At 49.9% G+C, this 24,104-nt stretch overlaps 2 protein-coding genes across 10 annotated transcripts in view; one reads left to right on the top strand and one right to left on the bottom strand.

Moving 5' to 3' along the window:
• The window catches only part of LOC149365031 (uncharacterized), a 119,976-nt gene that overhangs the window by 42,678 nt on the left and 53,194 nt on the right, over positions 1 to 24,104 (top strand). The window lies entirely within an intron of this gene.
• LOC149365032 (monocarboxylate transporter 9-like) lies at positions 13,003 to 23,231 on the bottom strand. Its single transcript, XM_089570236.1, has 4 exons — positions 23,001 to 23,231; positions 21,499 to 21,642; positions 18,378 to 19,448; positions 13,003 to 13,223 (listed from the first exon to the last, which is right to left on the bottom strand). Exons 1-4 carry the CDS (start codon positions 23,188 to 23,190, stop codon positions 13,003 to 13,005), a joined length of 1,626 nt encoding a protein of 541 aa, XP_089426362.1. The 5' UTR covers positions 23,191 to 23,231.

Below are 24,104 nucleotides of genomic sequence, written 5' to 3'. Positions count from 1 at the left end.
ACCTTCTTTCACTCCCATCATCCTCCTTTCCCTCACGGCGGGTTTGAAGTGTTCACCAAGAAATGAGACAGTTACTGCGCCCTTCGTTTCTTCAAAAACCAATTCATTTAGGCCACCTGGGGACCTTTACATGCTCTGACATCGCACAGCACACGGGCGCTTCTTGCGTTTTGCTTTTCGCCTCCATGGAAACTGACCCGCCGCGGTGGCTCAGTGGTTAGAGCGCTCGGCTACTGATCCGGAGTACCAGGGTTCGAACCCGACCGCGGCGGCCGCGTTTCGATGGAGGCGAAACGCAAAATGCGCCCGTCTGCTGTGCGATGTCAGTGCGCGTTAAAGATCCCCACTAGTCGAAATTATTCCGGAGACCTCCACTACGGCCCCTTTTCCTTTCTTTAAATGCCTTTCGTAGAGAGAGCTACACTACGCCAACCGCTTCGCCTCTTCAGCAAAGTCGCACTTTCGCCGTGGTTGTACCTCGGCCGTGGTCGCACCGACCTTGAGCCGTTGCCTAGCAACCGTCGCAGCTGGCGGGCGTCACCGCTTTGCGCGCTATCTTGCATGACATCACTCCGCCGTTGCGCTCGTCGTGGAGCCGACGCCGCTCGCCTCGCCAGTTGTGCGCATGAGTAGTAGAGGGAGAGGTGGTGTCGCACTGTGGTAGCTATGGCCGCTTATCTGTTTTTTTTCAGCCAGCGTCCGCTTCGGCGGACGTGGTTGTTGCGACGCGCGTCTTTTCTCTCTTTCACTCTTTCCTATTATATTTTCACTCTATTCTATCTGCACGGGGCAGTGGTGGTAGCTCCGCTTGAGCCAGTCGGCAGGCCCGTGCATTTTCCTTTTCATCCTTCTCTCAGTCGCAGCAGCAGCAGCAGCAGCGGCAGGGGAGCCGTTGTCGAGAGCGATGAGTCGGCTAGGTTGAAAGAAACCAGACTTCGGCATCGGAACGAAACAATGAGGAGATAGCGTGCCAAAGAGACCGAAGAAAAGCGCGTCATTGATTGATTGATTGAAAACATCTTTATTTATTCAGTATTTTCAGAACATGTGGGTGGGCCGCCTAGTCCGGTAGTCCATTGGCTGCTGCTGCTGCGGTGGCCCTCCCCACCAGCCAGTGCTGACGGTCAGGATCATCGCTGAGCAGAATAGCCTCCCACTGCTCCTCCGAGGGGTTCGGAATGGGGTCAAGTAAGGGATTAAATTGGCATGCCCACACCATATGCTATAGGTTAGCTACCTCTCCACAGTGTGGGCACTGCGGAGAGTATAGTGTAGGGTACCACAGGTGTAATTTAGCTGGTGTTGGGTATGTGTTGGTTTGTAGTCTCCTAAGGGTGTTCTCTTCTAACTTATTGAGGGATTTGTGTGGTTTTGGGTACTCCTTTCTGGCTGTTCTGTATGGCGCAAGATTGTCAGCATGCACTGCTAAACCTATCAGGTCACGGCACCCTTCATGGTCATCAGGGGGAGACGCCCGGTATAGAAGAGCTCGGGCATGCCTGTGAGCGGCTTCGTTTCCTCCTGGTAGTTCCAGGTGACCGGGAAACCAGATGATTGAGGCTTGGTTGGGTGGATGCTTAGTCAGCAATGACAACCCTGACTTATGAATTAATCCGTAATTGAAGTTGCGACAGGCGTTCTGGGAATCAGTGAGCACAACGGCGTTGGGGTTAGATGCTACAGCTAATGCAATAGCTGCCTCCTCTGCGTGAGTGGGGTTAGATGTTTTCACCGAGGCGCAGTTCACCATCGACCCTGAAGGCGTTGAGACTACAATAGTCATGACTCCATTCTGTGGTCCTGCTGCGTCCACGTAAAGGGTGTTAGTCTGCTTGTCCCATTTCTTCTGCAGGGCTTCCCCTCTTGCCTTCCTCCTCTCTATGTTATATGCGGGATGCATATTCCGCGGAATGGGGTGCACGTTGATGCGTCTTCTCACATCGCGTGGGACCTCTTCCCTTTGGTCAATTGTATAGGGCTGATTAACATGGATCTTCTCGAGCAGTTCAGTGAAGTTCGCGGTGCTGTATGTTTTGCTGCATCCGGTCGCTTTATGGGAATGCCCATTAAGTCCCTTTTTCTTGGGCCCTCCGCACAACCACACAGGAAGGGGTCAGTCAACCCGGCGGGAGAAGAGGGGGCGCCGAATGGCGGGGGATTACAGGAGACGTCAAACTCCCCTCATGGACTCAGTCGTTAGGCGGCATCCTGTGTGCACGTGTGTACGGCGAGGCTGACCCGCGCCACAGTGCGTGTTTCTTTGTACCATGTCTGCAGCGGCATGCTTTGACATATTGTCACGCTAGCTGCAGGCATGAGGAGCGCCGACGAGAAACGGATGAGTTGAAATGGCGTTCCTCGAACTTGGCGGCAACCGGACGTTGGGAAAGCGAGTGTTCGCGAAGCTCGCAGCGGGAAAGCATAATTATCCGAAATCGTGATGGTGGAAAGTGTGCATATGTGTACAGTGTCGCGATGAGTTACCTTCTTTCCCCAATCATTCATTGGTTGTGTTATTCTTTCCCCAACTGCTGATTTGTGGTATTTTCCTTTCCCCAATAAGTTATTGGGTGGATGTTTGTATAGTACTTGATTGGTTATTCTCCCACCGAGGGCGGGGACATTGGTTTTAAAACCAGCTGCTTCGGCAGGACCGAGGGCTGGTTTCGTCACCTAGAACTGCGAGCCAGTCAATTGTAAATATGTTTTCTCCTTGCTTGTATCCTCCGTTGTGCTTTTAATTGTTATAAAAGTTAACCTCTCCTAAAGTGTCCTCTTGCAATGTGATTGAGCAAAACGAATCTGCAAGACGTCAAGAATCCTATAACAATCATCATTAACTAAATTTCCCTAAGCCGAGATCAAGAGGGAAACCAACTGGCTGCGCAGTCGGCAGGATTTGCTACGTCTTCCTGCTCGAGGTATCTGACGGAGGGGCGGAGGATCAAGTCGGTGGACAAGCTGCAGAGCGGTACGTCCTAAAGGAGGAACGTCAGCGTCATAGAGCGACGTTGAAAGCTTCATGAGACTGCTGGTTAATGTCAACGGGACGTAGGAGGCTCAAGTCAGCGAGAAGCTGAAGGAGCCAGGCGACCGACGTGTCGTGGAGGTGCCAAATTCGTGAGCTGCGGAAGGAACCAGGCGTCCGCGTTGAGGTTCAAGAGAAGAACCAGGCGACCAGCAAGTCAAACGAGGCAGGACAAGTCAGCGAGCTGCTGTGAGAGCCGGGGCTCAACTCAACTCATCCGCATCAAGGAGCCCGCTGTCGTCACTCAGGGCGACGAGATTACCGTGGCAGAGGAAAGCAACCTGCGAGGTAGGAGACCTTTCTGCTTCCTCCGAATTCACCATGTCGGTGTAGTGTTTTCGTGCTATAAATGATAGCACGGAAATTGGAGATGGCTGCCGTTCGGTATAATTGGGAGGGCAAGATGCTACGTTTGGAGATTGAGGAGGCAGAAAAGCTGCTTGAGATTGAGAAGTTGAAACTTCAAATTGAGCAAGAAAAAACAAAACTTGCACAGATGCAGTTGAAAGTAGGGCAGGGAACGAAAGCCGATAGCGGGATGTTATTTGCAGCAGTTCAATGTTTTGACTGCATGCAATTTGGGCATCTAATGATTGACTGTCCGAAATCGAAGCGAGAACAGCATGTTCCCGTATTGAGAATTACCTGTGGGCCAATGGCTATAGGTGTGAAAGCTGCAGCGGTTAGGCAGCAGGGCCCAACCGTGTGTGCCGTGCCAGGAGAGATGGCTGAGGGCATAGGGGCGTTAGTCAACCCTGTGAAGCACTGCCTCTCAGAGCAGACCCAAGAGGCACATGAGTGTATTGCTCGTGAAAAAGAGTTAAGCATTGTGCCAGAGCAGGTTGGCGCTAACTCCGAGGCCGCAGTAACGCTCGGCGAAGAGGTAGAGCAGGCGCCAACAGCGGGAACGCTCTTTGCAGGCGGCGGGAAGCTAGCTCTCAAAGATGAGGTGGGTAGCCAGCCGGAGCTGACACCCTGCGCACTGACAGCCCATGTAGCGGAAGGTGTACAGAAGCTGGTAACACCTGAGACGCACTCGCTGCTAGAGCAGCCAGAAAAAGAGCGGCTGCATGAAGAAACAGAGCGAGCTGATTTTGAAGAACATTTCAAAATTCGAGACAAACCTAAGACGCCGGTAGAGCTTGAGGCCAATTCGGTAGCTGCAAAAGTTTTTGCAGCAGATTGTGAGCTAACAACGAGCGATGAGGCTGCATTTGATGCCGAGGAAGGAAGGAATGCGCGTTTGATCACTGCAATGGTTTTCGAAGCTGATAAGGAATTGCAGGATTCGGATAATGCGCCTGTCCCTGTGGGTATCAGCGTGGAGGAGAGACAGTCTGTTTCATCGCCAGAAGTGCGCAAGCAAGCTGGTGGAGTCAACTGTGAGAAAAGAAGGCTCGAAGGCATGATTTGCTTTGAAGCGTACGTCGGCGGGCAGTTGTACGAAGAGCTAGGGCTACTTGAATCTCGTTGCAAAACTGCATGCGAAGTAGCCGATGAGAGGCCTGAGCGAACTGTAAAATTGAAAGAAGTGGAGAATGCAGACGCGAGGGCAGCAGCAATCTTCGTAGCCCGCGGGGAGCAGGTGAGCTCTATTGCTCCGACGGTGGCGGCAGCCTTTGGAACCGGCGTTGTCCCGGATAATTCGGAATTTTGGACCAGTCTTCTGGACAAAGCCCAAAAGAAAGTTTTGTTCCGAGATGTAGGCGGCTAGAAGTAATTTCTGCCAGTTTAGGGCAACGATCTGACATGGTGAATTCTGGAATGTGCAGATTGGTCTTCAGCCTTGTGTGTGCGGGTTGAAATATCCGCTGTGTGCGCGCATGTGTGCGTGCTGGTGTACTGACCGAACAGCCGGCGCATGTGTGCGTGTTGGTGGGCTGACCGGACAGCCGACGTACGTGTGCGTGCGTGCGTACGTGTGCGTGCGTGCGTGTGTACTTTTGTTGTTGGACACCGTGGCTGAACTTTAATGTCCCACTGACAACTAGTGTCCGTGTGACATTCTTGGTTGGGAGGAGTGAAGTTCGCGGTGCTGTATGTTTTGCTGCATCCGGTCGCTTTATGGGAATGCCCATTAAGTCCCTTTTTCTTGGGCCCTCCGCACAACCACACAGGAAGGGGTCAGTCAACCCGGCGGGAGAAGAGGGGGCGCCGAATGGCGGGGGATTACAGGAGACGTCAAACTCCCCTCATGGACTCAGTCGTTAGGCGGCATCCTGTGTGCACGTGTGTACGGCGAGGCTGACCCGCGCCACAGTGCGTGTTTCTTTGTACCATGTCTGCAGCGGCATGCTTTGACATATTGTCACGCTAGCTGCAGGCATGAGGAGCGCCGACGAGAAACGGATGAGTTGAAATGGCGTTCCTCGAACTTGGCGGCAACCGGACGTTGGGAAAGCGAGTGTTCGCGAAGCTCGCAGCGGGAAAGCATAATTATCCGAAATCGTGATGGTGGAAAGTGTGCATATGTGTACAGTGTCGCGATGAGTTACCTTCTTTCCCCAATCATTCATTGGTTGTGTTATTCTTTCCCCAACTGCTGATTTGTGGTATTTTCCTTTCCCCAATAAGTTATTGGGTGGATGTTTGTATAGTACTTGATTGGTTATTCTCCCACCGAGGGCGGGGACATTGGTTTTAAAACCAGCTGCTTCGGCAGGACCGAGGGCTGGTTTCGTCACCTAGAACTGCGAGCCAGTCAATTGTAAATATGTTTTCTCCTTGCTTGTATCCTCCGTTGTGCTTTTAATTGTTATAAAAGTTAACCTCTCCTAAAGTGTCCTCTTGCAATGTGATTGAGCAAAACGAATCTGCAAGACGTCAAGAATCCTATAACAATCATCATTAACTAAATTTCCCTAAGCCGAGATCAAGAGGGAAACCAACTAGTTCTCTGCCGGGTGTTGTAAGTGCGAGCCTATTGAGTTGTGAGAGCCATTGTGGTTCCCACATCTCTTTGAGGGTGTTATGTACTCCTAGAGCCATGAGCTTGGCCGTTGGCGTGGAGTTCGGTAGCCCCAGTGCCGTCTTGTAGGCTTTCCTGATGAGTGTCTCCAACTTTTCAATTTCCGACCTGGAGAGGTTAAGGAATGCCGTCCCGTACATTATCCGCGAGATCACGAAAGCTTGCACTAAGCGGATGGTGTCCCTTTCCTTCATGCCATGGTGTTTATTTCGGATACGATGTATCATCCGGAGGATTTGCTCGGTGGATGTTGTAAGCTTCTTCATTGTGGTGGTGTTCTGTCGCCCCTGCGGGATATACTGCCCTAGGATCTTGATCTCCGTGGGTTTCTGTACTGGGTGTCTCTCTATATACACCGAGATGTTCTGCGCTAGGGGTGTCCTCGGGTTCTTCAGAATTAGCAACTCGGACTTTTCCGGCGCACACTGGAGGCCTCTCTCTCTGGCGTACCGGGCCACCGTGTCCGCTGCTGCTTGAAGACGCTCCTCGATCTCGGCGTCACTCCCCGAGTTGCACCAGACAGTGATATCATCCGCATACAATGTGTGTTTGATGCCGGGAATTTCGGAAAGAAGGCCTGGTAGATCTTTCATAGCCAAGTTGAACAAGAGGGGTGACAGTACCGCCCCTTGCGGAGTTACCCTCGGGCCTAGAGTGATGGGATCTGATTTTATTCCACCGAAGTTTATAGTGGCTTGCCTGGCTGATAAGAAGTTTTTGATATAGTTGTAGGTTCTTGCGCCACAGTTGGTATCGGCGAGGCTTTGCAGGATATTTTTATGTAGAACGTTATCGAACGCTCCTTTCAAATCTAGTGCCAGGATGGCCCTCGTCTGTGACTTGGGAGGTGTCTCAAATTGTACAAATACAATAGGGCGTCCTGTGTTGATAGGTGAGGGTGAAAGCCGAATTGAGTGTTAGGTAGGAGGTTGTTATCTTCTAAGTATCTACTCAGTCTCGTGTTGATGACCCTCTCTATGAGTTTCCCAAAACACGAGGTCAGCAATATCGGCCTTAGATTATCCAGTTTAAGGGGTTTGTTCGGCTTCGGAATGAACCGAACCTCGGCTGTCTTCCAGGATATCGGTAACGTTCCAGTAGCCCAATGCTTCAAACGTCTCGATAAAGCCGCCGCGGTGGCTCAGCGGTTACGGTGCTCGGCTGCTGTCCCGAAAGACGCGGGTTCGATCCCGGCCGTGGCGGCTAGAATTTCTTTGGAGGAGAAATTCTGGAGGCCCGTGTACTGTGCGATGTTAGTGCACGTTAAAGAACCCCAGGTGGTCCAAATTTCCGGATCCCTCCACTACGGCGTCTCTCATAGCCTTAGTCGCTTTGGGACGTTAAACCCCATAAACCAACCAACCAACCGACTCGATAAGCGTCGTAATGAAGACTAGACGAGCTCGCTTAGCTTCCGACAGTGAATCCGCAACGGTCGAAGACGAAGTGCCGAATTCGGCGTCTCTCTCTACCTACCAGGTTTAACCAGAGCTAAACCACAGCCAATTTTTTTATCCCTCACCTTACGGGCAGTTCAGGTGGCCACCGAGATATGTGAGACACATATTGCGCCATTTCCTTTCCCCAAAAGCAATTTTCCAATTTTCCTCCATCGAAACTGACCACCGCGGCCGGGTTTGAAGCCGGTTAAGAAAAACTAGACTCTTAATTGGGGCTTGTTGGTCAGAATGCATGACAAATATAAGCAGCGCGAACAGACAAGCACGAACACAAAACAACAGGAGTAGCCCTGATCCGGGTCCCCGAAATCAGTGGCCGAGCGGCCTGGTCACTGACACGAAGAAATTACTCCAATCACCAGCTCGTCGTACACAAGAACCAGCTTGCTTATTGTGTCAAAAAAGCGTGAATATAATTACGACAGGGCTACTTCAACAGCGCTAAATGGAATGAGTTTTCAAGGGTTGAGTTCTCAGTCACTTAATGTGCAGTCTTAGCGTTCGTGTCGTAAAGGCCCTTAACGGTGTGGTCACAGAACCGTTCTGCATCTTGCTCTTCAGGACTACCTGCGACGTAGTATTAGGTCGTGAACTGGTTAACCTAGCCTTTTTATAAAATGGCTCAACGGCATCCACATAATACGAATTGGAGAAAATGCCGTCTCATGTCGCACTAAGTTGGCCGAGGGCCAGAAAAATGCCTGGTATTTGTCCTGCCATCGAATTATATGCCTAACACTTCGTTGTGAAAGTGAAAAATGTGGGTAACAAAAAATAGCCCATGCTTCTGAACTACGCTCATTGCTTGCCGTGTAGGATTGTGTCCAGCACCAAACATGACCGATTGCTGCCATTGTTTCGCGTTCGCTTAGTGTGTTGTAACGGAAGAGGAGGAATGCACACAGAAGAGTGTTCGCATAATTTCAATGTTCTTATGGCCAAGGTCAACACAGCCTATGCATATATGGCTGCTGCAGGGCGCTCCCAAGTTACCGGTAGCGTCTGCGCCGCCATCCTTCGCCGTGCCATGGAACGCAGGCAGTGTTTCCAGCATAGTGCCGAACAGCCAGCAAGCTAAGCCTACTGTGACACCCAAGCCTGCCGCAGGTTCCTATATTACAGACAGCCAAGCGCGTCTCGTACCTCAAGGCACTCTGCCTACGACAATGCCGTCAGAACCTCTCCCGACTCGAGAGAGGGCCCTACCACTACAGAATTTCCTGAAAGACTGCGGGACCTCTCGAGATCACGTTAATAAGCTGCCGGCAGAGAAGTCTGAGCCCCGCTACAAAGCACAGCAATCGGCCAAGGTGGGCACAATCTTGCCGTCCGAACGATCGTCACACGCTCAGTCCTCGAAGAAACTACCGACCGAGCTGCCCTTCGTTCCGCCCGAGATCAACGACAACGGCTGGTTTCCGGTCAGCCTGACGAAAAACGCCGCCGACTACTTCTCGAGCGCCGACGAACAGTCCGGGCACCCGTCGGCTCCGTTCACGCCTACGCATAGCGGAACACCTTCGCCGTTCGGCAGCCCTGGCCGCTCGCCGCCAGGCGCCTCACCCTCCGCAGCCGGTCCCTCGGCTCGTGCGGCGCACCAGGGGCGCAGGCACAGCCCGCCTTGGTGCCCCGCTGCGCCAGTGCCCTTCCAGGCGCCGTACGTTCCGACCGTGTCGGTGTCCTACCAGGAGCGGCCCACCACGTACGCGCCGGGCTACTCCGACTTCTTCACCATGTACTCGGGCTACGCGAGCGGCGCGCCTCTCTCGAGCGCCACGGAGGCGCCCAGTTCGCGCGATGAGGTGGAGCAGCCGGACTGCACTGATACTTCGAAGCAAGCGTCCAGCGAATCAACGGACGCGCCCTAACGCAACGGTTAGCGATGAGGCTAGGCAGTGTGAGGAAGACCGCTCCGGCAGGATGTCGAAGGTACTCCAAGTTCACCGCCGTAAACGAAAAATCTGGCAGGAGGGACCTTAACAACAGAATCTAGCATCGCGTCTATTGCTCTCATGTATCGGAGTCATCCTCGTCTTTTTCTTTTTTTCTATACTTTACCGCAAGCTCTCTGCGTGAAGTTTCATAGAGGCCATGTGTGTCATCGGCGTCGTCGTCATCCCTGCGATGACAACCCAGGATGACTTCGAGTTGTGTGCCTGGCAGTATTAACGTCTTCTTCGGACGTCAGTTAGAACCGTTAGTTTGTTGTGAATTGGAAGTTACCAGTCATTAAACACCGATGAAGTTTCGAGCTTTAAACTAAGAGTACAAAACGAAAGACACGCCTCTGTACATCGTCGTAGCCTTATGTACACAAACACGCCGACAGAATTGTCCTTCCGGGCTTTCGGGACTGCCAGCAGTTTTATTGAGTTGCACGATTTCTCAAACGTCTAAATTATTAGCGATACATTTCTCACCTAGCTGCTGATCCACATCTTGCTTAGTCCTCGTTCCAAACGAAATAACGCATGCACTCGTCTTACACACTACTTCCTTTATGAGTAAGCTTTGTTCATGAAATTGGCCCCATCGCATTGCTTTTTACGTTTCATTCGAAGTTTTAATGGGTGCCGAGCTAAACTAATCAGCATGGCTGCCGTCTTACCAGCGTTCTAACGGTACGAACAAATTTGTCACTGATGATTACTCTGGGGTAAAATTTGGCAGGTTTACTTAGATCATCTTCAGACATTCTAAATTTTCTTAATGCAGTTTTGTTATGAGGTATATTTTTCCGTACCAGAAGCGATATTTGTTCAGATCTTCTTGTTTTGCATCTAAGTCAGCTTTTGTACTGTAGATGCTGCATATGCTGTGCTACTTCCCAGTAAGTGTTGCGCAAAACAACCCAGCATGAAAGCCAGTATGACAGTCTATGTAGATTCTGTCGCGTCATGCTGTGCATCGAACGATAATGAAGTACTGTGTCATTTTAAAAAGACCACATCTTTCACTGTACGTCTTTCTGTATCTTCTAACTGCTACCCCCTGAAGAGCCTCATTAAGAAGTACGCGACGAGAACACGCAGGATATGACCTCACGCTCTAAGCAGTTTAAACATAGAAGTCAGGGCATGCAACAATGTCGATACCTCAGATAGAGCCAGTAGCTTTTGGGCGCTAGCGTGCTTATTTAACTTTCTTTAGTAGAATGTCTCCTTTTTTTTTTGTTGCAACACGATAGTTTCTACTGCTGCATTTTATTCGGCCAGCTGATGGAGCGTGAAAAAATCACGTATATTTTCAAGATGTCCCCCTGCCTTGTGTTCCGAGTCTTTAAAAAGAACTGGCAATACGATCGTGAAACCTGGTGCGAGAAAGCTGCGATAGCGTTTGGATTTGACTTGATTACTATGATTTTACTTTTTACTCAAAGCCTAGGCTTCACACAAGTGACAGAATTTTTCTCAAGGGCAGAGGTGGTTGGGTTGCGTTTCTGAGGATAGGAAGTGGGGCTAGGTGGTGTGGATAGGCGGGTCAAGAATAGGGCTGACTATTTAGCTCGGTTAGGTCAAATGCAAATTAGTGGGTGCGCTAGCACGCCAGTTTTAGTTTTAGGCTCAGCTTTCAAGGTCAAGGCTTCCAAAACCGGTGGACCGGACTTAAGCTCCGGCTTAAGGGTATGACGCGATAGCTTAGGGTTAATACCCATTTATGCGGAATTTGTCATTCTCTACTTTACATTAATAGATCGTTGGGAGAGAGAGAATGTTGAATGGAAACGCAAGAAAGTTAACTAGACGACGCCCATTATGCTACCCTACACGTGGGAAGGGGGACGAATGGAGAGATAGAAAGGGGAGGGAGGAAGGGAGATCGTTGGGAGTCCTGATACCACTCGTGGCGCTGTGGTGCAGCGGTTAAGCGATGCTCCACTGGCCTGCGCCTGCGCTATAGGTCTGTGCTGCCTATAGTCACGGCTGTTTGGTGAGGATAATGTGGATAGATGAGCCATAATCCAGCCACGGCCACACGTGGCTTGGTGGCTTACTGCGACACGAAAACAGCGCAAACTACTCAAAGGACGCAGAAAGGGGAGACCAGACACAGGCGCTGTGTCTGTATCTGTGTCTGTGACACAGCGCCTGTGTCTCGTCTCCCCTTTCTGCGTCCTTTGTGTAGTTTGCGCTGTTTTCGTGTGATGGAAAACCAGCTATCTCGTGATGTGTTCTTCAGGCTTACTGTGGGAGGCGTTCAGCCGCTAAGCATGGCTTCGCTCCTTCGACATCGGCCGTGGCGGTTGAATCTTGATAGAATTACAATACGAATGACGGGCACTATGAAACGTCTTATTAACAGGTAAAAGAGAAGAGGAATTAGGAGAATGTTGGTCAAATGCTTAGTCCGGGATTCTGGTGGGTGTACTGTGCGATGTCAGTGCACGTTAAAGAACCCCAGGTGGTCGAAATTTCCGGAGCCCTCCACTACGGCGTCTCTCATAGCCTTAGTCGCTTTTGGACGTTAAACCCCATAAACCAACCGACCGATTCTGTCGGGTTAGACCGCCGCCCTGGCTCTTTCAACGAGGGTTTGATCTTCCTCGAGGACCGAGCTGGACAGGGCTGCCTCCCAACCTCCCCACGTCGGCTGTTCTATACTGTATAAGGCACTAATAGCCTGGCGGGCACCTACCATATGGTACAAATCTGTCTGCTTTTTGCCTGCAAAATTTGCATTCGGGTGAAAAGGATTCTGGCTCAGTAGCATAAAGCTTTACTGGATTATTAAAGGTCATGGTGTGTAATCGCCGCAAATGACTCTTCTCCTGTATCTACAGCCCACTTTCCAAGGATGCGAAAACAAGATGCAGACGAAGGCAGTTAAAATTGATCAGGGACCCTCTTGTACAGCACGGCTCATGAACCAAAGTGTTGTTTTGGCCTGTTAAGAATGCCTAAATCAACGATGCGCTTAGAAGGTGATTTATCTCCAATGTGTAGAATAAAAACGTGAAATAATTCTATTCCCGCCATTTCTGCTCATCATTAATAAGGGAGTAATTAGTTATTGCCATCCACCCAAGCGCGGCCATACGGCTACAAAGGAAAGCTATTCAGCTTTCTCGGAAACTTCGCAATTAAATGGTCCGGGGTTCGAACCCGAGACCACCGTTTCGCCGGAGCAGTCGCTCTACCAACTCAGCTAACCGGGACGGCAAGCTTATGGTAGGGCGAGAGCGAATTGACCAATAACATTGATAAAAAATTTTTGACAAACTCTGCTCATGTTGCAATATAATCAGCATTCTGTATCGTTGTCAGCTTTTGTTTTCTCAATGGGACACTCAGGGTAGCTCAGATGAGGATCAGGATTCATCAGGAGACAATGTATCACGCCATTCGTTGAGCAACAATAGGCGCAAAAATTACAAGAACACCTTAAATTTTAGCTCTTCCTCTTGGTCACTGTCGCTCCTCACGTTTTCACGAGGTTTTCACAGCGTCACGGCCGATACGTCTCACGATCACTTTCAGAGTCTCTATCTTGCCCGCGCAACCGGACGGAAGGCCTCCGGTTAAAGAACGTTGTGGCAGTACCCGTCATCAGGGTGACATAAAATTCTTCGAAGAGCGCCTTTCAGTCCCGTAGGCGACTCCGACCACCCCTCTTCCCGGTTTGCAGTTCTCCTTTTCAACGTCCCACGCTTTCCTGCGGAGTTTGTCGCCTACCACGACCAAGCAGACCAGGGAGGCCGCGAGGAGGTTGACAGCGGCCAGCATCCAGTAGAACTGGTCGTAGGAGCCCTGCTTGTCCCGGAAGAAGCCTGCCGAGAGGAAATGGAAGATGGTCGAAAAGTGCAGGCGTGCATACATTAGAGACCTCTCGTGTTAATGTCGCCTGACTTTGTCAATTGCAATTTATGTTCATTTACAGTTGGGTGGAGAAGGAAGAGCTTATCATCATTACTTTCAGGCAACGAATTGAAATGAGAAAGGGAAAAAGGAAGAGGCGGCATATATACAGTTGGTCATAAAAAACTCGGGTGATCCTCGGCGGATCGTTTCAATGCGTTAGCGGCCAAACGTTCGTTATATCCGAGGGTGATACGCTCAAGTTAGGTATATTCGAGGCGGTACACTTAAATTCGCTTTATCCGAGGTCAACACACTAAGTTCTTTACATCCAAAGTACAGATATGAAAGTCTGTGATGTCCAAAGTGGCACACGTAGGTTCGTTATATCCGAGGCAAACACGAAAGCTCGTTACCTCCGAGGTATACACACTCAAGTTCGTTATATCCGATATGTCATACCAAGATTCCTTATATCCGAGGTAGCATACTAAGTTCGTTCGTAGCCCCTCCACTGGCTACTGGCAGACGGTGGCCGTCGTTCCCGCTTGCACATACTCTAATTCGAACGCGTTAAGAAGGTGTCAATTAAGGCCAAAATTAATCAGGGCTACGGCTCCTGAAAATGTGTACTATACGCACTGTCGTGAGCAAAATTAAGCGGCCCCTGCTAGTGCGTGCCGAACCATGTATTATTGCATGCAGGCGCCACCTGACGAATAATTGATTCATTCAATCATCAGTTTTCATTGACAAGAATGACCTGAGGACTAAGCGGGGCGTGGGAGGTGTAGGTGAGAGTTAGGACGCCGGATTCCGAAGCGAAGTCCAGCAGGGCACTGAGGTTGCCCTTGGCGTCGCCACTGGGGCGGTCCAGTCTTCGTATATCCGAATAAGGAGGGCAGAAGGGTAGCGGCCGCGGAGGCCGGCCGTGTCGGGGCAGGTCCGGATTAGATAGGAGGACAGGTCTAGAAGAGATAGGACGGGAAATGTCGATGACAAGGTCCTGCAACAAACCCCTCCGCTCACGTTTAATGCGAGTGATGACGGAGCCAGGTATAATGATGGAGGCGGGCAAGCAGTAAGGGTGGTTTGAGTTGGACTGGCTCCACCTGACAGAGAATTCCTGTGGCCGAGGCGGCCACACCAGGAGTTCTCTGGCGGCCAGCAGATTTTATTGCGAAAGCAATACTACTTGCACTTTCACGCCTTTGCCGTGCCGCGGTGGTGACCACCATTGACCTTCATTTGACCTTGATTGCATTAGATTGGATTAGATTGGATTGGATTGGTCTGGACTGGACTGGATTGGATTAGATTAGATTAGATTACATTAGATTAGATTACATTGGAATGGATTGGATTGGAATGGATTGGATTTGATTTAAATTGCATTGGATTGGATTGTATAACCGATGCATCACCACAAGTCTAACCACATGCACCACCACCATCTACTCTACCAGCTGAACCATGGCGTAGGTACGGATATTGCTTTCGCAATTGCCGGGCTTAACCAAGCTAAGCCACAGCGAATTTTTTTCCCAATTGAAGAATTCCGGGTGAGCCGATCTGGACACGAGGAATTCTTCGTCAGATGGGGCCTGCATGCAGTACGGCATGGTTATAGTGTACTAGAATATGGGGTAGTGTGTTCAGGCGCCGCCGCTCACCATGCATTGGCGTGTCGCGGCGCGCGTCGAAAGTGCGGCGGCGCTGCTGTATCATGGGCTGTCGGGAAAAGGCGCACTTTTCGTTGTCGTCTGCTAGTCAGTGACGCGTACGCGTGCATTGACGCGGTTGCGTGGTACGCGGCTCACAGAAAGTTTTTCATGTGATTACTTTCTCGTGCTATAATTGCCGCTGGCCGTCCGACAGTGAAGAAATGCCGAATCGTCGGCGGCAACGGCACTGCTTTACACCTGTGTGCACAACAGGCTACTATTGCACTAAGGGTGAGCAGCCTCGCTTTTCGCTGTTCCAAAAGATGAAGCGCGCAGGAAGATCTGGGAGCGGAATTTGCACCAGAAAGACAAGACCCTGGATGAAACCTACTCGGTATGAAAACTGCACTTCGAGCCATCGTGCATTCTCAGAGATTACGTTCACGTTATAAACGGAGGAGTCCGCATACCACGCGGGAGACCAGAGTTGACGCCGGACGCCGAGCCGATGTTGCTTCCCAATAACCCGAGCTACTTGTCATTTTTTTGTCAAGGGCATCAAACAGTCGCGAGAGGCAGGGCGAAAAGGAAAAACTGCATGCGAAAATCAGACGATATTCATAAGTATGCCACCGCGGCCGTCTGATCATGAATTGGTCACGATTTCGAGGTCGCGTTTCCTGCTCGCAGCAGTATGCACAATAGTTTGTTCATTACCCTTGTGTTCAAACTTTCTTCGGCAGCAGTACCCGCTGTAAGTCCTGTGCGCCTGTACACAATGCAGCTACTGGAAAAGAATTTGGAGCTGCTTTTCCGCAATTTTGGCTGTTTTGCGGTCGTCTGCTAGTTACTGCTCTTTTTTTTTTCTTCCGTGTGGGACTTGTCCTATCGCATTTAATTTTATTTGTCGTGCATGTACAATGACAAACATTTACAGGACACGTTATTGAAGTGTTGGCTTTTGAAAGGACCAAAAATACTCTGTGCGATGTACAGAACGCACCGCCGCGTATCGGGAGGAGTGCATGCAGTGACAGCCCATGCTCTGGTGGCGCCATCTCGTGGCTTTCGACATGAACAGCGACAGCCGCGAGTCCTCCCTGAACACACTACCCCATATTCTAGTACACTATAGCATGGTTCGGCACGCGCTGGCAAGGGTCTATTACTTTTTCTCACGGCAATACATACAGCGGAAATGGCAGGCACCCTAACACTGTACAGCTTCCCAAACCAGAAGCGTGACACGACCACCAGCCAACATTAATCAAAATCCTTCCATTTCCTTTCAAAATATTTCCAACTGTTCTGGTGAGATTAAATTCCATTCAGTTCAGTTCAAATTTATTCAGTTCAATAAAAAAGCGCAATGCCACTGGAACGAGTTGGCTCATACATTGCAAAAATGTCACGATTAGCGATGGAAACTGCGCTGAACTTCTCAATGGATACGGCACGATCAGCTTCGCGCCGAGTCTCCAAGCGCCAATATCCTCAGGAGCCGGGAGGCAAGTTCCCATGAGATGAGAAATAGCCCACGTTTTGGTCCGCGTACAACGTACAGCATATCCGAACAGCGCGAAGAAACGACTGGCAAACAAGAAACGCGTGCACAAACGAAGCGATGACGTGTTTCTTGCTTAACACTCGTTTCTTCGCACTGTTCAAATAAGCTAAATGTTCGCCATCTCGCCCAGTTTTCGGTTCTGCTCACATACAACGTAGTTTAAATGACGTCTTTGTTTTGAACTTCAACCGGAGTAGTTCACCGTCGAGAGTTATAAACGCATGTATGTGGTGGGTAATCTTTTGGAGTACACACCGCCAGCATTGCCTTTTCTTTTTTCGTTCTTGTGCAGGCTTCCTGTTCCGTACACATTTAGTGTGCAGATACTTGTGCATAACTTGCTTATGTAACTTGCAGGTGCGCTTTCCGCGCTCTCCATAGCACTATGAAGTGCCTCAAAAGACTTGTGAAAACAGTTTTCACAAGAATTTTCATTCCAGAAGGAGCAGTACGCACATGAAGAGAATCAAATTTCAAGAAACCATGAGTCATTTGACGATCCGTTCTCTTTTGCGTTGTTTAATAATGAAACCTTTCCAACTCAGTTCTCTGTGCACCCAGAACAATGGCGTAGAAGTTTTGAATGAACGTGTGGTGAACAATAGTACAGCGCGAGTTGAAAGTCATTCAAAACGTCCACGCCAGCACAATATACACAGGCAGCTTGGAGCGATACATTTATGAGAATTTTTCTGCAGAAGTACTACAAGCGGATGTCTACGGCACCTAACGTCATTTCCTCAACTAAGTTATTAAGACGAAAAAATTGGCAGTGGCTTAGCTCTGCTATGCCTGGATATACGTAGCGTAAAGCGCTCCGGTGTTTCGGCCGCACGTTTCGCCTTGGCTCGACCGCTCTTCCGCTGCTCGACGGCCAACTGCCAGGCGACAACCTCGGGATCGGAAGAATTTAAATTTCCCAGTCTTCTGCGCCGTTTTACAGCGGCTCGACTCTCCTTAGCTTGCACGTCGAGCGCGACCGTCTTTTCTCAGACGAGCGCATTATATACTCGCGGCACACCGTCGTCGCGCATGCGCAGTAGCGCGCGGCGCAACTGTCGTAAACACGGCTCCGGCTAAAGGTCACATGTGGCAGAGGAGCGCACGCCGGCGGCGGCGGCGAGGAGCGCGCGCCGGCTGTGGCGAGGAGGCGACGCACCTGCGTCCATGCCTGCGCCTCTCGTGACATCACGCGGCTCTCACGTGGCTCTCGCGCATGCGCATAACGGGCGCCGCACACTCACGCGAAACTCGGCTCTGACCCACGTAGTGTAGCTTTACGCTACAATAACTTTCTACGCACTCGATACGCATGCACTGTTTCCATTGATTATTCCCGTGATTATTGTCATTTTATGCACCATCGTTACTCCCAGCATTTCTCTTGCAGTATTTGAAGAAGGCGTGGAAATAAAGGTGTGTGCAAGATCAGCGCCTATTTTGAAACTTCCTAGCCTATGAGTTCTCGTTACGCTGGTCGTTGCCACATGGCGCCCAAGCTGGAGCAGGCGAGAAATCTATAAGCGCGCGGAAGGTATCCGAATCCCGTGTTCCAATGGCGTTTATCGCGCACTGAGCGCTGCAGATACATATTAACAATGCCTCCCCTCCCCGCGCACGCGCACAAACTATTTCATAAAGAAACTACTTTCTGCTGCTCGATATTATACAATTTCTTAATAATTGTGTACTATGTCCAGAGGTTGTATATCTAGTTGATGATTCTTGCGATAATTTTGTTAAAAATAGAGAACTAAAGAGCTCTGCGGTGCACCAGGACACCGTTAGTGCCCTGCATCTAGCCAGCGATAAACCCCACAGGGGCTATACTCGACTGTTCGCGGACGATTCCATCCTCCGCCAGACTGAGTTCAGAGTAAGTCTCGCCGGATTACCTATGACTGCAGGCGAGCTGAGGAGGATGGGAGCCATGGCCACTCCCATGATTCCACAGACTGCGGCCAGGGCCTCAGCGCCCAGGTAGTCTCCGATGAGTACACCCTTGATGCACATGAGGTATCCTTCGCACACGCCGACCGCAGCCGTCAGAACTGCGACTGACGCGTAGTCTTGAAATCGGGAAAGGAGGAAGAGACAGGCCGAGACCACTGCGAAGCTGGCGGCCGTGAACGGGCAGCGACTGTGCTCGATCTTGTCCGAGACGAAGGGTACCACGATGCGGCCGACCAGCTGGCCCAACGCCGAGAACGTCTGCAGCTGCTTGGAGCCCTTCAGCGTGGCTGCACCCTTGTCGATTCCGTACTCCACGATGGTCGTGTCCAGCATCGCTGTCGTCAAATCAGTCGTGATGAAGGGCAGCAGCAGCATGTAAAACAGCGGCGACCGGAAGAGCGCCGCGTAGTGAGAGAGCAGGCTAGGAGCATCGACCATCATCATCTTGGCGTCCCGATGGTAAGCATCGCGTGGCTTGGGCGCTGCCGCGCTGTCGCAGTGATTCGGTTCGCAGTATTTAGACTCAGAACGTTTTGTCACGGCCCCGATCCCCTCCTGTTGTTTAGTGTTGCGCTGTGCAGTCGCATCCTCTTTCGCCGAAGACTCCTTCTTCGACTCATCTTTTGTCGCGTAGCACTGGTTCGTCAGACCACTCATAAGCAGAGACTTCGAAGGGGGCAGCTCGCCATTTGTTTGATGGTGCGGCCCATTTGGGCTTTGCTGCTGCACGCCGTCATTCAACGATGCTTTGAGGCAGCAAGCCGGAACTGACACAGGACGCGGGTCGCCCAGTAGCATGGCCAGGGGTATCGCATGCATCACCATCGCACCCACGAGAAGCAGGCAACCCTGGGAGCCGTAGGTTTCGGCCATGAAGGCGAGCAAGGTGGGACCCACGACTCCTGACGCGGCCCATCCGACGTACTTGAATGCAGTGCCTGTGCCGCGGTACTTGTCGAAGTAGAGCAGGATGTAGAGCGACAGGCTGATCATTGAGATTCCGGCTCCGGATCCTGGGTAAAGGGCAACGTGTGGTGCGCGCGTTAATTAATTGTGTATGATTGCAGAAACAGAAGCTTGAGCCGGGAAAAAGCAAGCAAAATAACTGCAAGGACGAGTGAAATAAACGGAGTCAACTAAGAAAAGCAGTAGGAAGTGTGCCAATAAAGAGAACCACACAAGAACCTATGCAGGTATCCTAAATTGTGCGCGTTTCGCGCTGGCTTTTTTACGTGCTGAGTTCCCACGAATTGGCCCAGGAAGTCAAGTTTCTTCAAGAAGGTTGTCTTTGTTTATTTTCTACCCCTTTCACCATAACTGAACCACTGTTTTCCTCAAGTGAGAGATAATGAGACGTGCACGACGCTCCCGAAAAAACCTTGCGGCAAAAAATTGGTTACGAGGAATCGAGAGGCGTAGTAACTTTCTGACTTTTGGTGTGCACCTCTACCTCGCTCAGAGGTATAGGGTCCCAATCACGGCCGCGGCGGCCGCGTTTTGATGGAGGCGAAACGTATAAGACACCTGTATGCTGTGCGATGTCAGCTCACGTTAAGGAACATCAGGTATTCGAAATTAATCCGGAGCCCTCTATTACGGCGCTTCTTTCTCCCTTCCTGCTTTCACTTTCCCCTCTCTAGCAGTGCCGAGAGGAGAAAAAAGTGGCAGAGACGAAGCAAACGGAAGCTTTTACGAAAGGTGGTTGAGAACCCCCTATCGACAATCAACGAAAATATTTTAATCCTTGAAAGCCACGCTTACGACAGCGACAGCAAAACACAACAGGAGGCCTCGTATCACTCGAAGGTGTGAAATCTGTAGCGGCATGACATCCCGACTGCTCATTTCGGCGACTATGGGCCTCAACTTCAGTTCGCCCCCTCACACCCCATGATTACTGTAGCGAACACGAATCGCATGTTTTTTTGTTTTTTTTTTTTTAGCTGCTCACATTGCGATAAAGCTGCCAAAAAATGACCTCTTTCTCTTCCAAGACTTACAACGCTACCGACTACAACTACACAAAACTTCTCGACAGCCTCAAACGCATCTTTACTTCCACACTGCTCGATTAAGAATACTACGTTGGTGTTGGACGGAACTACCTGTCCAGAGTTGCCAGCCAAATTTTCTAACGGACCACGTCTTACAGACGCATATTCAAGAGTAGAAGCGGAGAAATAGCAGCTGTCCGAAACCTTGTCAGGCCCAAAGAATAAACAGACAATGCTGCAGTCAAGAAAAAAAAAGAAAGTAGCACACCCTACAAAGATAATCCTTATCTTGAGCGCAGTGTACTTTCCTGTACTCTTAGTTCCACAATAAACGCGCCATTTGATGCAGTCGTGGCGGAGGCTTTAGATAGACTGAGGTATAACGAATTTTGAACCGGTAATTAGCAGGACGTGCGCGGTTTCTTCGACATAGTGTAGCCTCTAATGACCATGCGTGTAGGAAAAAGCCTGACGGGCCCCCAACGCCCTAAGTAATATGGTTGAGGGCGAGCTACGTATACTCCCCGTTTCTGTGCTTTACAGGATATCTGTCGTTGCCGAACACTACTTCACTGCGTGCATTAAACAAAAACACAGTAAATTTTTCAAATCCATGGATGAGCACTACGAAGAGCTTTATAATTTTACAGAGTTCATTGTAGAGTATGCGTGCGTCCGCCTCAAGCGGGCTACATTGGATCAATATGTACCAAGAAGCCAAAAATTCCTCCTGCATTTTAATTCCATTAATCCTGATAATTTCATAAGCAAAAAAGGAGCTTTCAGTCATTGTTAAATTTTGAAACTTGAAGTGCACTGGCTCATGCACCTGTGCTAGGGCAAGTAATGTTTCTTTAATTTTTTATTTTTTATTTTTTGCTTAATGCGGCATAGTTGGGTTACTGAGACCACAACCTGCCCTTCTGTTGCATGATTGCCTTTTTTTTTTCTTACCGGGAGAGCTAAATCTCATGGCACCTTGACGCTTACCTTTAATGGACAAACATATGCGCCAGCGCTTCGTAACAGACTGCAGGTGATTAGGCGCAAGCTGATAAAGCATACCCACCGTACACACCACCGTACAGCACTGCCATCCACAGGATGTCCGGCGCAAAGGCGGACGCCACCAGACCGGCGCCCGTGAGGGCCACACCGAACAGGGTGATGTGGTAGAGGGGCAGCCTCTGGTGGAGGACGCTTTGCACCAAGCCTGAATAGACCACGGGGCGGACTTTAAGGGCCACAGGTGACAACTCCGTCCAATTGTTACTCTTAGTAAAAATTGACTCTCTGGCTCTTCCTGGCAACGTTAACGTTTGTCCTGCAGCAAATAAATAAATAAATAAATAAATAAATAAATAAATAAATAAATAAATAAATAAAACGTTTTGCCGCTTTGAAGTACTTAGCAAAGAATAGCCCCTGGTTGCCACGCCTAAAATTCGATGTCGACGCACGCAGTTTACTTGCGAAATCGGCCAGGGGGGGGGGGGGGGGGGGGGGGATTTGTTTTTGCCTTTGCTGACTTATATAAGCTCTGTTTTTGGTGAGAGTATACTCTTTATCCTTAGAATGCCGGAGTCAACCAATAGCGAACCCAACATCATTTTGACCTCAAACCCTCAATCCTGGCTCGAAGCTGATTTCTTTGTTTAATTCAGTTTTGGCGCTTTCACTCTCCCGGGCTAAAAAGTCTCGAGCGGCTGAACCTCTGTCTGCATTTTTGCAGGTTTGTGAGCTGAAAATAGCCTTACTGACGTGCCGGCAGTGTAAAAGCAGGGTGCGCAGTATCCCTGTATCCCTAAATGTTCTTTCTGTTATCGCATATTTTGTTTCACCTCACTCACTATTCTGATCATCGTGCAAGCCTGCAGGCATTCCGGGTGCCGAACTGAGATTCTAGTGCATCCATTAAAAATTCGAAGTGTTCTTTGGCAACTTATTTCCCTGGAACAAAGCAAAAAATACATGCGGTGGTTAGACCACGTGTACAGAATTAGCAAGAAGTTCTACTGTCTTTTCTTCCAAGACTGCTACGTCACAGACAGTGGCACTGACGATATTAAGCAATAGTGAATGCATGTTCGTACGAAACGCGCAATTGTTCAAAAGGGCCTATTTCTTGCCCTGGCACAATATGTATCCATAATTACACTAAGGAACCCCGCAGTTTTTTTTTTTATGTACTGATTTTTTATCATTCGACGGAGGTGCAAAAATAGAAAGCTAGTTGCGCTAGAGCTCCAACAGTGCCCCTTTAAGAGAATTAAGATCTACCAAAGTGCGCAAGAAGACGCCCCCATAATACTGCGATGAGAATTAATGGCATTTCTTGTCATCCTCCTACAGCTCCAATATCATCATCATCACCATAATTATGCGTAGAATTTAGCCTAGTGCAGGTCAGAGGCTTTCCTGAGTGCCTGCAGTTACTCCATATATTCATTGCTCCCTCTGACGCCTTGCTGCTCCCCACTGCTGAAGGTAGGGCGATATAGAATCATCGCAAGTGACACCTCGTCGCAACCTAATCCAACTTGAGGGGCAGGAGTCGATGCGGCCTCTCACCTATGGAGTACGAGACCACCACGTATGTGGACTGGGGCCAGGCGGCCATTTCGTGGTTCACACCAAACTCATCCATGAAGAACACGTACAGCACACCCGAGCTGGACGAGGCAAGGAACACGAGGAAGGCGGAGAATGCGGCCACCAGGGGGACGCCCCAGCAGCGGTCCTGCACCAAGGCCGGAGGCATCCTCCTCGGCAGTGGCCGGGCTCTTCCTCAGACCTGCACGAGTGCCTGCTACGGCTGTGACAACCTCGCGAAATACTTGCATAGACCTCTTCTTTGAGAACCACGCATTGATGCAACAAGTCGAGCATATATCCATATATTTCTCCGTTCACAAAGCTTCCTTCATGACAGTCAAGAACTGTTAGCGGAGTGTTTCTTGAGGAAGAATATGTGTGAAAAATAACAAGTTGTCCGTAATTGTACACACATGTCTTGCTCGAATTCTTTGCCTCAATCTATCGAAGAGCTGAAACAGCTGATGTGCTGCGCTCAGATTTCGCATTAGGAAGTAACGTAATCGTCGGCAGTTTTTTTTTCTTTATAATTAATTGAAGTTAAAATTTCTGTGGCGGGATGGAAACAGAGATCCAAAGAACCAGTCTTGTCATATATGTGGCGAGGCCCACACAGAGATAGAGCTACGTTATCTGCGCGGGTATTTGTGTTGGACATCCCTAGGGGTTATATGTTGGGCAGGAAGGAATAAAAGATGGTAGGAACAATAGTTCTTTTTTATCAATGGCAAGAAGAGCGCGCGTAAAAAAATGACACGCACGAGCAACAATCTTTTCTTTGCTTTTTTTTTTTTCTTGCATCTCTCCGGAAACAAGCTACGGTGTATTTGTTTACGTTGTGCTTTAAGCGGACCAAGTTGAACACATTCAAACCTCACTGGCAAATCACATGTGGGCGTGAAATGTTTGTCGCACTTGGTTCCTTGTGGATCTTCTAAGCCTGTGTGTCTCAGTCGTTGTATTTCGCTGTCCTCGTTGCGGAAAGTAGGACGCAGACGATTGCATTTTAAGGCCCCTAGCTCAGCACCATCTGCTGCCGGTACAGAGAAAGCCGTATAAAAAAATAACAACGCCGGAAGG

The sequence above is a fragment of the Amblyomma mixtum genome, chromosome 2 (assembly GCF_055824585.1).
Source record: "Amblyomma mixtum isolate Tamu chromosome 2, ASM5582458v1, whole genome shotgun sequence".
In the NCBI taxonomy this organism is placed as follows: domain Eukaryota; kingdom Metazoa; phylum Arthropoda; class Arachnida; order Ixodida; family Ixodidae; genus Amblyomma; species Amblyomma mixtum.
The sequence above is the reverse complement of the archived record's forward strand: the minus strand, read 5'-3'. Positions and strand labels throughout refer to the sequence as shown.

Excerpts from the sequence above, each read along its gene's own strand:
- LOC149365032 (XM_089570236.1), bottom strand. The coding sequence starts at position 23,190 with ATGCCTCCGGCCTTGGTGCAGGACCGCTGCTGGGGCGTCCCCCTGGTG. Across the intron at positions 19,449-21,498 it reads GCTGTACGGTGGTGTGTACG|GATCCGGAGCCGGAATCTCA; the intron begins GTGGGTATGCTT and ends CCCTTTACCCAG. Across the intron at positions 13,224-18,377 it reads CAGCTCGCCTGCAGTCATAG|GCTTCTTCCGGGACAAGCAG; the intron begins GTAATCCGGCGA and ends TCCTCTCGGCAG.